The sequence below is a fragment of the Vespa velutina genome, chromosome 10 (genome assembly GCF_912470025.1).
Source record: "Vespa velutina chromosome 10, iVesVel2.1, whole genome shotgun sequence".
Classification (NCBI taxonomy): Eukaryota; Metazoa; Arthropoda; class Insecta; order Hymenoptera; family Vespidae; genus Vespa; species Vespa velutina.
This window is the reverse complement of record NC_062197.1, coordinates 2,394,795-2,411,436: the sequence shown is the minus strand read 5'-3', so window position 1 is coordinate 2,411,436 and position 16,642 is coordinate 2,394,795. Positions and strand designations below refer to the sequence as shown.

Genomic DNA, 16,642 nt, shown 5'->3' with positions numbered 1-16,642 from the left:
GAGAATAAAAAATGTTTCAAACGTATATCTTATAGTTAATATTTCGAGGACAATAATTTAAGTTCATTTTTACGATGTCAATAAAATTGATAAAAATATTTATATATATATATATATATATATATATATATATATATATATATATATATAATACGCGTGTCAACGTGTTTCTGTTAAAAAATGACAAGAACGATATCGGGCAGCGCCCTTTTTTCCGATAATAAAAAAAAAAAAAAAAAAAGAAAAAAAAGGGGAAAAGAAAAGAAAAGAAAAAAAAATAAACAACGGCTAAAGAAATAACGTATTGGCCGGTAGAAATAATTTAGGCGATATCACTTGGCGACTACAGTGCATTCTCATCTTTCAAATCCTCTGAATCCGCTGTTTTCGAAGCATAAATCCTTCGACGCCGATATGGATTTTACGAGATACCCATTCGCCCTTATCTTCTTCCGTTTTCTTTCTATAGGTATGTCAAAAAATGAAATAATTTATTGCAACGTCCTTACATATATACACGCACGCGCACACACATGCAAACAGATACGTGTTTGCAAATGTATTATATATATTTAATATATTATTATATTAATAAATATATAATTATATGATTATTATTCTTTATTATAATCTATATTATATATATTATATATTGCAACAAAATTTTAATACATATTTTTATATATATTATTTATTTATAATTAATATATATATAAATATAGAGAAAGAGAAAGAGAGAGAGAGAGAGAGAGAGAGAGAGAGAATATTATAATTAAAATAGTGTAATTTATAATACAAATACTTATGAATTATTTTTTAATTACATTAAAAAATTAAAGATTCAATGATGTTATATCAATAATCGATATTATTCGTGTCATTAACAAATTAAATTTTACGATCTAATTGAAATTGTGTCTATCAATGAAATGATTCAATGATAACGCTCTTTATAACATGTCTAAGGAATAATTAATTTATCAACTAACCTCTCTTATAGATCTTATGAATCCTTGATGAATCTCTTCGTAGATTATTTCTTGAAACATTGACTATAACCATCGTGTGAATTGTACTCGTAAATTGTTGACTTGTTTTATTCATTCATAGAAACGAAATTAATCTCTTTCATTGATTAACTCCGAAAAAGAAATCTTTTTTTTTTTTCTTTTTTTTCTTTTTTTTTTTTTTGTTCTCACCTCGACCCTTATACGGTATAATTTTTTTCGACGATTACAACATTAACAACATTAATTTCATTTGAACTCTATTTTCATTGAAATTTTAATTTTAAACGCATTATCGCAACCTGAATTCATAATAATTCAATCCGTGTTATATAACGTCGTTCAAAATTCCCTATACATTGGTATATCCGTATATTTTTTGTCTTCTATTTCATTTTTTCTTTTTCTTTTTTTTCCTTCTTCTTCTTCTTCTTCTTTTCTTCCTTCTTTCACTTTTTTCGAGATGTTATATATTATATTTTTGTCCTCGGAATTATTAATCCCATTGTAAAATAATCGTATTATAAAATAATCTTATTATTATTTAAAATATTATTATTTTTCTATTCATATATCGTTTAAATATATATAACTAATGAAATCGGATTATAACGGCTATATACTACGAATGAAATATTTCTTTGAAAATTTCATTGAATTAATAATTCGTTCATGAGATCTTAATCTAAAGAATAAATAGAGAACATTCAGATGGAAAGTAACGTCATTCACGTGCCATATGACGACGCCCGTATTTCATAATATTTTTAATATGTATGCGTGACGTTGTAATTAAAAATGCTTTAATTACCTCTTAAAAGAAAAAGAAAAAAAAAAAAAAAGAAAAAAGGAACATAAAAAATAAATACATAAATATAATCCGTAACGTTCGTTTTACAAAAAGTTTACTATCTAACGATCGATGAACAACAACGACAACAACAACGACAACAACGACAACAAGAAAAAAAGGTAAAAGATAATAAAATAATGACGAAAGATAATAAGTTCTACATTAGATATGAGAGAATCGCCATGACGATAATTAACAGGGCCCCGAAGAGAAGACGTCAGGAACGAGAGAAGAGAGAGGGTACTCGTGATGAACTTAACGCGATCGCATAGAGCCCTTGAACTCTCACTGTGACGGACATGGAAGCCTGCTTTAATTGAATTATCTATCCTACGTGTGTATGCATGTGTGTATGTAAGTATGCCTGTATATGAGAGAGAGAGAGAGAGAGAGAGAGAGAGAGGAGAGGGAGGGGAGGGGAGGGGGAGGTTTCCATGGTCATAGCACAGAGTCGAAGCATTTGCATGTGACGCTTTAAGTTGGTCGAGTAGAGAGTTCGTTATGAATTTTTTATAGAAGCAAAAGAAAGAAAGAAAGACGAAAAAAAAGGAGAAAAAAAAAAGAAAAAAAAAAAGAAAAGAAAAAAAAAGAAATTATACAAATAATAATGATATAGAATAATAATCGATGGATCTCTTAAGATGTGCTTCGTGATTCTTCTTTTTTTACTTTTTTTTTTTTTTTCTTCTTCTTCTCTCTTTTTTCTTTCTTTTTTTCAACGATTTATCGCACTCAAAACGAAAGATGATCAATTTCGACACGCTTTGCTTGTCCTTGATTCGCCAGATGATGAAAGATAAAAAGAACGATTTTTGTAATTTCTCTGTTAATTATATATGTATATATACAATTTTTATCCAAATGAAAAAAAAAAAAAAAAAAGAAAGAAAGAAAGAAAAAAAAAAAGAAGAAGAAGAAGAAGAAGAAGGAAAAATGATCGAAGGATCTTATAATGTGTCACCGTTCTCGAAAATTTTTTATCTGAGATAAAAGAGAAAAGAAAGAAATGTAATGCGTGAAATTTTTACGAAAGGAAAAGAGGAAAAAGAGAGATAGAGAGAGAAATAATCGAATGATTTTTATTAATGTTCGAATTTTTTCGATAATTTAATGATCATTAGATATTAATTTTGGCATGGTGCCATGTTGTCCTTTCGTGACTGTAGCCTGATAAAGAAATACACGTTGGTAAATGGTAAATGCAATACCACCGGCGTACCGTATGATTTATCGTCGTTATTGATTATTTCACGTCGAAACAATACGCTACGTTTGGTCCGCTTAGGTAGGTAGGTAGGTAGGTAGGTAGGTAGGTAGGTAGGTAGTCAGAGTCGGCAAATGAATGAATGAATTATTCAACGGATAAGGTTTTGTAAATAATCGCAGCTGACGCAGCTTGTTCAGATGAATGCACTGACAATTGCCTGTATCTTCTTGTCAGTTGAATTCCTCGTCTAATTCAGAGAGAGAAAGAGAGAGAAAGAGAGAGAAAGAGAGAGAGAGAGAGAGAGAGAGAGAAAGTGAGAGAGCTCATTCGACGACGATCATTTTCACATGCGTGTCAAATCAATATGATGTGTGATGATCTGTTGAACAGTAACATGTCGTTTAAGTTCTCGATTAACAATATTATCGAAATGCAAATATGCATGATATGATGTCTATACGTGTATCACGTATACTTATGTATGTATGCATGTATGTATGTGTTATGTATTTATGGATGAATATATGCGTGTATGTATCTATGTGTATAATAACAATCTAGATTCGTTTTGCTTCGGAAATTTGCGTCAATATTAGGTGGGATGCGTATTATATTGAGAGATATTTGCGAGGAACGTAGAGGAACGTGTTAAGTTTGGATATAGCCAATCGAATACATTAATTAAAGTAAACCGTCTGATAAATTATTACGATAGTGAATTTAGAACTCTCTTCGTATAAATGTTGCGTGATTGAAAAGTGATATTTTGCTGTCGTTTTATGTTATTGTTATCTTTCTATTCTTTTTTTTTTTTTTTTTTTTTTTCGTTTTTTCTTTTAGGTTTTTTCTTCGTTTGTGTTTTTGTTTTCGTTAGTTCTTTTTCCTTTCTTTTTTTTGTTTGTTTGTTTGTTTGTCTTTTAAATAGTTTTCTTCCTTTTTTTTTTTTTTTTTTTTTTTTTTTTTTTTTTTTCTCCACACGAGACACGCTATCGATTACATGAGCTCGATGAAAAGTGTATTCGGAGTTAGTATTTCAGAGAACAACATGTATATACTTTGAATACGAGAGGTTTAGATTTATTTTTTTTTTTTTTTTTTTTTTTCTATATAAATTTTTAACAATAAACTTTAAATTTTTCTCACAAACGAAAATTAATCGACAAGACAAATTTATGGATTATTAAATGGATAGAGAAGAGAGATCATTCCTAAGAAAATCGTATCTGTGTTAAATAATTTCTGTCACTAGCAGGAAGTATTTAATCGTTCGTTTTTGTCTTGGACGCGAACGGCGTTGTCTCGAAAGTTCGTCATTCGCAGGTTTGGGGAATACAAAGGAGTGATAATGGCCAACAGGGTCGGGTCACTTCTACGTTGGATCCATAGTCTATAGAACTTGGTGCTATTGTTCTCCTCGAACTAATAGTTTGTCTACGTTTGAAAGTGGTGCTAGTTTCAAAATCCAAGACCAATCGGATTATTCCGTGTAATAAATTCACGAAACTTCGTTCCTTGTATTATTGATATCATGAAAATTAATTCGTTTTATTGGATAGACGTGGAGAAATAATTAGTTAAAAAAAAAAAACAAAACAAAACAAAACAAAGAAAGATTCAATTTCTTAATTCGATCGAAAAAATTTTCTCAATAATTTTTATCTTACATTATTGTGTAATATTTATGTTTAAGGTGATATCGGAATACTGCCGTACCCGTCTGCAATCGAAACCCTTCACTCACATTGTCATGGACATGTATAGAGAAGTAGTGAGATCGGCACAGTACGCTGCAAGAAAACGTGCGGCCTATAATCGTTTGAACGGTTTACCAACATTGAGTAATCCGATCGAACGATCTCATAAAAATTATCAGATACAGCAGCAACACGATCATCAACGTCAACAACAGCAGCAACAGCAATTACAGCAGCAGCAGCAGCAGCAGCAGCAAATTCATCAACACGGTCAAAACGAGAACAGAGCGGAGAACGTGCAAACCGAGGAACAGAATTTAAAACAATTACGACGTTCGAATGAACAATTTCATCATCAGCAACAACAACAACAACAACAACAACAACAAAATAGGCAACAGGAATCCATAAATCCTCAGAGCCAAGTTAATCAGCTTTTCCCAAAGACCCAACAAGATCAACATTATCATCATAATCATAATCCTAATCCTAATCCTAATCATAATCATTATCATCATCAAAAGGGTGCTCTTTTTAAAACGCAGTCGCGTAATTCACGTTCTCATCCGAATCTAACGAGTCTCTGTAGCCAACAACAACAACAACAACAACAACAACAGCAACAGCAACAGCAGCAGCATCAACAGCAGCATCATCAAGAACATCTGCATCAGCAGAAACATCAGAGACGAACGGAAATGACTTTGAGTAATTGCAGAGCACAATTTCAATCTCAGTTGGATATTCAAACGAGTGGTAGACCTTCCGTGACTATACCGAGTCACAGTCATCATCATTTACATTATCAACAACAACAACAACAACAACAACAACAACAACAACATCAACACCACCAACAGCAACAGCATCTTCACCATCAGCAACAACAGCAGCAACAGCAGCAGCAACTTCAACAGCACAATCACAATCACATGCGAGCCTATTCTCAACCTGTTTCTACTCGGCTTCAACAGACAAAGAGCAGTGGCAATCTGCCCATCATCTTCTCCGAGTACGCTCCCACGGGAAACCTTTACAACGATCCAATATATGCATTGCCTGTTAAACCGTTCCTTAGCTCGCAGGATGTCCGTGTGAATGGATTCTCTGCAAAGACGCCTGCACCAGTTCGGAGAAAGGACAACGTTTACACGTCTAACGCAACGACGAACAGGTATCTCATCTCATCTCTCTCTCTCTCTCTCTCTCTCTCTCTCTCTCTATCTCTCTATCTATCTATCTATCTATCTTGTATCTATATGTTTCCTTTGAACGAACGAGCATAACAAAAATATTCATTTCTCAATTCTTTTCAGTAACAACGTAAACGGCGGAAGACCATCGAATGGCGTCTGGGACTCAAAAGCTGACGATATTTATGAAAGGACCAAACCCAGCTTGGAAAGGCAAAATTCAAATCCTCAGTTATCTAACAGAGATCAACAACAACAACAACAACAACAACAACAGCAACAGCAACATTTACAACAGCAACAACAATCTACAGAATTTAAAAGACTTTCCCAACCAAATATTGTCACGAATGACCATCGAATCCCAATAAATGAGGAACAAATGATCCAACAACAAAATCCATTGTCTTCCATAAGAACAAGAGGTGCTCAAGGACCACCAAAACCACCACGTATTATTACCACATTGAGAAAGGCACCGCTCTCAGATATGGAAAGTAATAATCAATCGGCTGAACCACCTGCCAAACCGCCAAGGTACGAATACATCTTTTTTGAAACATTAATCGACAAAATCAATCGAAAAAAAGAAGAGAGAATTATTAATGAAAATAATATATTTTCCAAACTTATATCATTGATCGTACCATCATTGTTTTAATTATGGTCCAATCAATGATTTAACAACAATTTATATATTCAATTAATTCAATAATTATATCGATTAAATGTGTGTTAATGGAGACAAAATAGAAGAGGAGATAAATTATGATCGAAAATATTTTTTAGAATTAAATGTTGTAAAAAAAAAAAAGAAACAAAAAAGAAACCCCCCAATCCAAACAATCAATTAATTTAACAATTTATTCGTTCAATTAATTTAACAATTAACGCAAGCGTGTTGATAAATAAATTAAAAAAAAAAAAAAGAAAAAAAAAAGAAAAAAAAAAAAAAAAAAAGGAAAGGATTATGGGGAAAAAAATTTTCATAATTTTGAACCGTTGTTGATTGAACTGTTAACATTTTTTTTATGTCGTTAAAAAATTTTTGAAAATATATCATAAATTGTTTTCGATTAATAACACGGAGATTAACGTCCAAAATTTCAACGATTTCCTTGGAATTTCATCAATCGTGTTATACACAAAGAGAGAGAGAGAGAGAGAGAGAGAGAGAGAGAGAGAGAGAGAGAGAGAGAGAGAAAGAGAGAGATAGTAAAGAGAAGAGGGTGGGGGAAAAGCATTAAATTAGTAAGGAGAGAGAAAGAGGGCCTCGAAGCGTTCTCAGATATTCTCGCACCCTTTATGCGGCCATTATTAAGTTTGGCCCAAGTCATACATCCGTGTTAATAAACGCTTTCAAGCGATCTAGGTCGACTCTCTAAAGTTACCACCTTTAAAGACAGAAAGAGAGATAGAGAGATAGATAGAGAGAGAAAGAGAGAGAGAGAGAGAGATAGAGAGAGAGAGAGACTGACTGGATCAAGCTTACTACTACGAATGGATCGAATCAAACGTTGTCCCTCTGAATATCTGGTCTTCCTTAAAATCAAATTTTGTTACTTGTAATATACGATAATTGATCCGAGTGTCAATTTTTTTGATCAAATGATCAATCAATTGATTATTTATATCTCTTTGATCCTCGATTCGATCTTTTACGAATCGTGAAATATTATTTTTTATATGTGTGCTGCGTGTACGTCTTTTGTGTGTGTGTGTGTGCGCGCGCGCGCGCATCTTTTTTTTTTCTTCTTTTTTTTTTTTCTTCTTTTTTCATAACGTTTGAAAAGAGGATCAAGCGAAAATAATCCCTTCGGGATAGAGATAATTTGCTTGAAAAGGTTGAAACTTTTAAATTTCGTCATATTTTAAAGCCGTAATTAACGCTCATAGATGTTACGTACCCCGTATAAGAGTTATTCATGATTTTCCATGTATTTTAAATAAAAAGCTATGTACATTCGTAATAATTCTTGGACGATATGTATACGTGCATAGAAGATATATTAGAAATATATTAGAAATAATTGAAACTATAGTGGGAGATATTGGGGCAGGTAGGGTATTAATGAATGGCTTCTAACCTTTTTATAAGCCTTTATCATTTTTATTGTCATTTAAGGGAGCACGATGAGAACAAAGAAAAGTAATATGACTTAGAAAAAAAAGAAAGAAAAAAAAAGAAAAAGATGAAGAGAGAGAGAAAGAAAGAGAAATGGGGCAATAATGTTCAGTTTCTTTCATTACTCGCTATATATCACATTAGATATCTATTAGATTTATTAGTATTATTAATGGAACAAGATGGAATATATAAAATGAAGTGTATATTGAAAGCGATAATTCTATTATCTGTGAGGTTAATGTTATTATACATATGTGCAGAAATATAGTGAGAAATGGTCCGAGAGCACGACGTGGTAAAGCAGTTCAAAGGGCACCGTCGCGACTCTACAGGACCATAGGCGGACCAATGAGGTCATTTAATAAGGCACAATGCGTAGGACCAGAATTTGTTGTTCGTGCGAATCAACCACCAAAGACATTGTCCGTCGGTCAAGTTAAGGTAAGATTTCTATATAACATTAATTTAATTTAATTTAGAAATTAATTCTTTTTTTTTTTGGGGGGGGGGGGTAATCAATAATAATCCATTGTTAAAGATCATCATGGTTTGGATTTATATCAATTTAATTCACGTTTGTACTTTGTATCGATTGATAATATTTTATTATAATTATTTTTGTATAAAGAAAAAGATTGAAAAAAAAAAAAAGAAAATAAATAAATAAAACATAGATTTTGAACGTATGCGTGAATATGAAGAAAAATACATAAATGGAAAAAAAAAAAAAGAAAAAAAAAAGTAATAAATTCCGGTACCGGGAATCGAACCCGAGCCTCCTGGGTGAGAGCCAGGTATCCTAGCCACTAGACCATACCGGATTCTTGATAAACCTTATTCGCTTAATACATTCGTATGGCCAATTAACTTAAAACGTATTAAATTTATTCTATACAATAATACTCTTTATTAAACGAATACATTTTTATTAATACTGAAACGTGATTGTAAATAGAATCACTATAAATCGAATTAAGAATTAAAAAAAAAAAGAAAAAAAGAGAAGACTTGCTTTATCTTACGAGAAAACATTATTGAATATCATATACGTAAACGACATTTTTTTTTGTTCAATTTACATTCTTTATGTTTAATATAAATACATGTAAAATATTATGAGGTATTAACAGATTTAAAAAAGAAAAGAAAAAAAAAAAAAAAGAAATTCCGGTACCGGGAATCGAACCCGAGCCTCCTGGGTGAAAGCCAGGTATCCTAGCCACTAGACCATACCGGATTAATGGTATGCCCTGAAGTTAAAGGGCATTCAAGGAAGAAAATATCAAGTATTTTCGATAAAAAAGAATTATATGTATATATTCCGGTACCGGGAATCGAACCCGAGCCTCCTGGGTGAAAGCCAGGTATCCTAGCCACTAGACCATACCGGATTGATGGTGTGCCGTGAAGTTAAAGGGCATTCAAGGAAGAAAATAGGAAGTATTTTCGATAAAAAAAAATATATATATATATTATTATATTCCGGTACCGGGAATCGAACCCGAGCCTCCTGGGTGAAAGCCAGGTATCCTAGCCACTAGACCATACCGGATTTGATGATACGGGATCGATTTAGAACTTATTTGTAACTGAGATATGAAATTTTTTTTTTAAATATTATGCAATATCATACATATGTGTGTTTCTGTGTATATATATCTTATCGATATAATGATCATTTATAAATTTTTCTACGAAAATATTAATTATCTTTTACGTTACAGGGCGGCGGCAATTTAAATCGTATAGTTGTAATAATGTTGACTGGTCAACGCATGGAAGTAACTTGCGATCCACAAAAGATAACTGCCGGGGATTTGTTTCAGGTTAGTTTATAATTTCTATAAAAATTTAATTTGATTTATTTATTTATGGATAAATAATTTGCGTTATATTATTATTGGAATACTTAAGATCTACTTGTCTAATATATATTATCTATTCTTAAAATCTATATAATAATAATAATAATAATAACAATAATAATAATAATAATAAAGAAATAAAAAACAAAGGAATAAATAAATAAAATAAAATAAAAAAAAAATATATATATATATATGCATAAATTTATTTTCATTAAAGGACATATCACTAAAATTAATTCGATTTATAATAACATAAATGTATGAATGCAGCGTCAGTTATCGCTAGATGAACAATAATCGAAACTTTGAATGAATGAAAGCTCCGAGAACCATTCGAGAGCTGACTCGCCACGAAGAGTGGCTCGTACTGATAAGACATTCAATTTGCTGGTCGATCGTGTGTATATCCACGTGTGAAATAGTTTCGGGTTGGCGGGGAGAGGGTGGGAGGAGATCTTGCATTCGATTGTAATGTACACGTGTCCCTCTCCTATTCGACACTTTGTATCGGGTATCATAAGATGTAGATTGTGTGAGTCCCTCACGCTCAACCTCATCCTCAACCTTCACCCTCGCCTACACCCACAAACTTGCCCCTCTTCGCAGAGGGACCACAAATTTCATACCGTAAACTCGCATAAGAACTTCTGGCAACTTGCCAAATGGTGATCTGGTTACGTATTTACATACACGACAAATCCAAGAGTAATATTCTCTCTCTCTCTCTCTCTCTCTCTCTCTCTCTCTCTGTCTCTTTCTCTCTTCCTCTCCCACTTTCCAGAATCACAAGAAGTAATAATTCATCTGAGTAATTAATTCTCGTCTTATTTAACGATTCGTAAATAATACAAAATAAATAAATAAATAAACAAAAATAAAAATAAAAAAAAAAAAAGGTACGAAACGATAAAGAAAAAACAAAAACAAAACAAAAAAAAAATACAAATAATTCTTTTTGTCGTTTACAACAGGCTATAGTACAAGCGGAAAATCTCGAGGAGAATTTTACTTTAGGACTGGCCGTATTATTGGCCGGTGACTTTGCCATTTTGCCACCCGAAACAAAATTGAACAAAGTTGCCCCGCCTGGTTGGTTAAACGGTGGTAAAACTAGTAAGGGTTCTTTGGGCCTACCGACAAGTTTCATGCTATATCTAAGGCTACGCTTTTTTCTACCTTCCCTTCGTGGTATTAGGTAAGTAAAATCCATTTTTAAAAGATGAAAAAAAGGAGGAAGTAAGACAAAAATATAAATAAATCAATCAATCAATCAATCAATCAATCAATCAATCAATCAATCAAATCAATCGATGTCAATGAAATCAACTCCATCATCGAACGTACAATTAGATTTTGCATTTGTTCTTTTTCCTCAATCCCACAGAAATTGGATATCGAAACACTTGCTCTATCTTCAAATAAGACGATGCATACTCGAGCAACAACTGATATGTTCCTATTCCGAGTTAATTTATCTAACAGGTCTGGCACTTCAAGTCGAATTTGGAAATTACAATGCCAACGTAAGCGATAGATTTATCTCTTCTATCTTTCACGCACTCTCTTCCCCTCCGGCTCTGTCCAATTTTCCCTTCGTTATCGTTCGAATCTCTTCGTCCATATATATATATAAATATCGTTTTCATTCGTCGTTTGCAACAAATTGATATTATATTTTCAATAATGAGTGTTCTTTCTTTCATTTTTCTTTCTTTCATTCTTTCTTTCTTTCTTTTTTTTTTTTCTTTTTCTTTTTCTCTCTGTAGGAACACGGTTGCGGTGATTATTTTTTATTGGAACATTACGTACCGGAATCATTGATATTAAACATGGATCAGCATCAGTCTAATGTTAATGCCGAAGCTTTGCGTTTACAACTACAACAGGCTCATAGGGATCGTCGTGGTTTGGATTCGAACAAGGCCGAGGAAATGTTCATAACGCATTCCCAATCCTTGCAGGATTATGGATCGCATTATTACATAGCCAGTGTCGATTCGAAGGAACTCGAAAAGGTTATGGCACAAGAGAAAAAACGTAAGATCAATGAGGATAAAAGACGTAGTTGCGAGGGTGCACGCAATGAAAATATTTACGGACAGGAGATGATTACTACTGCTGCTGGTACTGCTACTGCTACTACTGCTACTACTACTACTACTACTACTATATATGGTAGAATTGAAAATCTACCTGGTCCTAACTCTTCCGATAATATTCCTAAAACGCGTTACAACGACGAACGTAAATCCGACATTGGCAATACAAGAACAAATAAAAATTTCAACGTAAACCCATCCGAACAAATCTGTTCGAAACAAATTACATGCGGACTATTAAGGAAAGATCCTTGCATAAATAATAATAATAATATTAATAATAATAATAATAATAATAATAATAACAATAATAATAATAATAATAATAATAATAACAATAACGTTAATAACAACAGCAAGAATAAGACGTCAAAGACGAAGAAAAGTGATAGTAACGTTTGGTTGGCCATTCATGCTCAAGTACGTTTACATTATAAAAGCTAATATTTTTTGAAAAAGAAAAAAATATTTATTATATATCACATTTTTTTTAGGGTTTAAAACTTTTCGAAAGAGGCGGTGAGCCTAGAGAAAGAATGGAATTAGCTCAATTTCAATGGAGAGACATTCAAACGTTGAGCTACAACAAGAATTGTTTGGTCGTTTACACGAAATTAAATGGTAAACGGTGCAAATTCAAATTACGTATGGATCACAGGAAGTAAGTCTTTTGTCTTCTTTTTTTTTTTTTTTTTTTTTTTTTTAAGGAGAATCATTTAATTCGATATATCAATCGTTTTCAGAAGTTACTTCGCTTTCAAACTGACCTCGTTACATCATCAGTTCTTCCTTAAATTACGTTCAGAGCTTACGTCACTTCAGGGACTTGCGAAAGGTTTGAGATTCCAATGAGAAATAATATTGGACACAAAGTCTTTCACAGATTTCTTACGTTCCTCTTTTTTTTCTCTTCGTAGATTTTGGAATTCCAATGACAGTCGAGACGTCGTCTGGCTCGCCTGCAAAAATGAAAAACACCGATGGAAAAACAAAAATAACGATAGCCGCCAATACAGTTAAGTTACATACAAAATTGTGTTATCCGATGCAATTGGAGGAATATCAAAACAAAGAGAATGAAAATCCTCAAAAGGATGCAAACGCAATGGCTCAAAATCAGGATAATAATCATGCGTTTTATTCATCGGAAGAGGATGCTCTATATGCACAAGTTAATGTTAGATTAGAACCCGAAGGTGAATCGCGTGACACCGAGGACGAGTCCGAGGGTGATCTGATGAATCCAAACGAACCGCCGATAATCACGTTGGATATCAAAGAAAGGGATAGGGGTACGATTTATGCCTGTTCGAGGATCAAAACTGACAATACAGTTGAGTGCGTTTATTCATTGCCAAAAATTATGTCGACCAATGACATCGATCATTTGAATGAAAAGTCTGATAATCCTGAGGAACTTTATGCCGCAATCAATAAGGCAGGCCTATCGAGAAAGAAAAATTTTCCTGTTCCCGAGGAGGTCTGGGAAGTGGCCGACGTAAAAAAGACAATACACAAAGTAAATAAACAATATGATATTATATTTTTCATTTGAGAAAATATTTTTTTTTTTTTTTTTTTTTTTTTTTTTTTTTTTTAAGACAAAGAAAAGGGGAAAGAAAAAAAAATTGACCTGTTCCAACATTGATCTCATTCATTTCTCTCTTTCTCTCAACAGATGAAAACGTCGAGTTTGCCGAATTACGGGACGCCAAGGCAAAGTACTGGTTTTCGCACGCCTAGCTTACCACGTCGATTAGGTGTTAAAATGGGTACTCGTGCAATCTACAGTAGTCTCGTACAAAAAGATGCCGCTCTTACCGACGATACTGCTGAGTCGGTATCTCTAAAGTCTGACACGGAATCGTCGATAAGGTCATTTTCAGCTAGATCGACGGAGTCACCTTTGCCTGAAGCTTACGTACTCAGTTAGTAAAACAGTGATCAAATCAATAATTAATAATGATAAATTCTGTATGTTGAAATTTTTCTATCTTTCTCTCTTTTTTTCTCTCTCTCTCTCTCTCTCTCTCTCTCTCTCTCTCTCTCTCTCTCTCTCTCTCTTCTTCATAGACGCAGACATAAGAACGGACGATGAAACTTTTCACGTACCCGAAGAAGAATCTATATCGGCCTCATTGATGGCACGTTTGGAAGAATTGTCCTTCGCCGAGGAAAGGATTTTACATACTATCAAATTAGAAAGAGGACATGGTGGTAGTATAGGTTTACAAGTTACCGAAGGTAACGATGGTGGTGTCTACGTTCAAGCAGTATCGGTTGGTGGTTCTGCTGATATGGCCGGTAACGTTAACAAAGGTAAATAGGACGACGTTATTAAAAAATGTATAATATCGTACATCCTAAAATGAATTATTTATTATTTATTATTAGGTGATAGGATCGTAGCCATAAACGGACAGAATTTATTGAATCTTCGATACGAGGACGCTTTGAAGATGTTACAAAGTTCATCGGAAACCGTTGAGCTTGTTCTTTCTCAACCGGATTCGCGAAAAAAATTAGATATTCGTGACACCAATGTCATAGATAATAATTATCTTCAGTGAGTATTCACTCATATAAATTCAAATTATATAATAAATAAATATCAACGACGTCTTGAGATTCTATTAATTTTTATTATATTTTTATCCGTTTGTTTGAATTTTTAGCGACATTAGATTCGATGCTTCGTCCGAAGCCGAAACGTCTAGCATGACGAACAAATTGTTGCCACAAAAGACTATGGATGTTGCCTCGGTACAAAATACATCTAGCGCATATAGTAGTGCTGCTTCTAGCGCAATGGGTAACCACAATGCTAACAGTTTGTACCTGACCGATCTTATCGGTAACAACGCCCTCAAGTCCGCTAGTATGCTACTTAGTATTGAAGACTTTGATGTTAGTAGGACCAGTCGTCAGGTGTTCATATAATTAGGTAAAAAAAAAAAAAAAAAAAAAAAAAAAAAAGCAAAGCAAAAAAAAGAAAAAAAAACCAAGAAACAAAAAAGAAAAAGGCAAAAAAACTTCTTTGGTTTTGTTTTCATCAATATTCCTCCTTTTTTTTTTTATTATTACTACTATTATAATTAATATTATTATTTTTTATTTTTCATCATTGATATTAATGGAACTGTGTTCAGTGATGCGATATATATATAAAAAAAAAAAAAAAAAAAAAAATACGTTCGATTGAATTCGCACACAGTAAGAAAATAACTTCCGCCTTTTTTTTTTTACCGCCTTTTATTAAATCTTTTTACCTTGAAGACGCGTTGGAAAATCTCAATCCCGTTAAGAACATTATGCCGAGAGGGAATAAAGTCCCAGTGCCATCTACGATCGCTAATCAAATTATTTTCATCCCCTTAACGAAGCCCCATACCCTAAAGTCACCCGGACAGTCTATTCCGTTTCGAATCCCCCCAACTAGCTATCTACCTACCCCACCTATCTACCTACCTACCTCTCCCCTTAACGTTTACTCGTGCAAAGAAGAAAATTATTAAATCAGTAGAGCCTAGTAGAGCAATCTAATATTTCGCGTTTAACCCGTCTACACCATTTGTAAGATAAATATCTCGGTGTTAAAGATAAAGTTGATATTCGGCTAATTTTCTTCATTCGGAGCAAACGACATGACGGATTTCATTTTCATCTATATCTATCAAAATTCAATTTTCAACAATGTTTCCAACTATTCTCGATAGATATAATAATCGATTTTATTATTTATCTTATAAATTTCATTAATACAAAAAATGTAAATATTTGTTAGAAAAATAAAAAGAAAAGAAAAAGAAAATATGTAATAATTTATAAAAATCGTGTATCAATAGAGAGATACCCAGCGATTCGAGATTTCAAAAAAAAAAAAAGAAAAAAAAAAGAAAAAAAAAGAGATAGATCATTATTGAACGAGACCGAATCAGAGAGAGAAAAAGAGAGAGAGAGAGAGAGAGAGAGAGTGTGTGTGTTAGGAAAGAGTAGGAGCGTGGTAGTGGGGTAAAAAAAAAAAAGAGAGAGAAAAAGAAACGTAGTTCATCATTTCTAAGGAATCACCTTTAGTATACGCCGGTCGTACGTCGTGGTCGTATCTTTTCTTCGCGAGTATGCGCGTGATATTCTAACTCGATAAAGTTATCGATGATAACTTTCGGGAGACGAAAACGTGAACGCTCGATGTTTCACAAATGTGAGCATATTATATGTAGAATAAAAAAAAAAAAAGAGAAAAAAAGAAAATAAAGAAACTTATGGTATATATATATATATATATATATATATATATATGTATATGTACCATAAGTTTTTTTATTTTCTTAGACATGTATTCGCACAGGTGCGTGAATGAAGAAGGATAGGGGAGAAAGAAAAAAAGAAAGAAAGAAAGAAAAAAAAAAAAAAAGGAAAAAGAAAAAAAAAGAAAAATGTTTCTTCTGATCGTAGGTGAGCAGACACTATCACCATCAACGTCAGCATCACCATCACCATCACCATCACCATTATCGGCACCAATACCAACGCTACTACAACCACCACCACCTGTACCACCGAGACGAAGAAGAAGAAAAAAAATTATAAACG

The 16,642-nt window shown here is 32.9% G+C and overlaps 1 protein-coding gene and 4 non-coding genes across 18 annotated transcripts in view; 1 reads left to right on the top strand and 4 right to left on the bottom strand.

The window, feature by feature from the left end:
* The window catches only part of LOC124952271, a 79,189-nt gene extending 62,547 nt beyond the window's left edge, over positions 1-16,642 (top strand). For all 14 annotated transcript variants that reach the window (XM_047501869.1, XM_047501866.1, XM_047501863.1 and 11 more), the window contains 15 exons: positions 4,758-5,935; positions 6,078-6,491; positions 8,343-8,523; positions 9,807-9,908; positions 10,922-11,145; positions 11,335-11,473; positions 11,717-12,469; positions 12,544-12,710; positions 12,793-12,884; positions 12,967-13,568; positions 13,728-13,977; positions 14,123-14,368; positions 14,444-14,615; positions 14,725-14,993; positions 16,505-16,642. In XM_047501869.1, the coding sequence (XP_047357825.1) occupies positions 4,758-5,935; positions 6,078-6,491; positions 8,343-8,523; positions 9,807-9,908; positions 10,922-11,145; positions 11,335-11,473; positions 11,717-12,469; positions 12,544-12,710; positions 12,793-12,884; positions 12,967-13,568; positions 13,728-13,977; positions 14,123-14,368; positions 14,444-14,615; positions 14,725-14,989 (4,785 nt within the window). In that variant the 3' untranslated portion in view covers positions 14,990-14,993; positions 16,505-16,642. The remainder of the gene's footprint in view (positions 1-4,757; positions 5,936-6,077; positions 6,492-8,342; positions 8,524-9,806; positions 9,909-10,921; positions 11,146-11,334; positions 11,474-11,716; positions 12,470-12,543; positions 12,711-12,792; positions 12,885-12,966; positions 13,569-13,727; positions 13,978-14,122; positions 14,369-14,443; positions 14,616-14,724; positions 14,994-16,504) is intronic.
* Trnae-cuc lies at positions 8,832-8,903 on the bottom strand. The gene has a single exon. It is a non-coding gene; the product is annotated as a tRNA-Glu (tRNA).
* Trnae-uuc lies at positions 9,248-9,319 on the bottom strand. The gene has a single exon. It is a non-coding gene; the product is annotated as a tRNA-Glu (tRNA).
* Trnae-uuc lies at positions 9,402-9,473 on the bottom strand. Its single transcript has one exon. It is a non-coding gene; the product is annotated as a tRNA-Glu (tRNA).
* Trnae-uuc lies at positions 9,563-9,634 on the bottom strand. Its single transcript has one exon. It is a non-coding gene; the product is annotated as a tRNA-Glu (tRNA).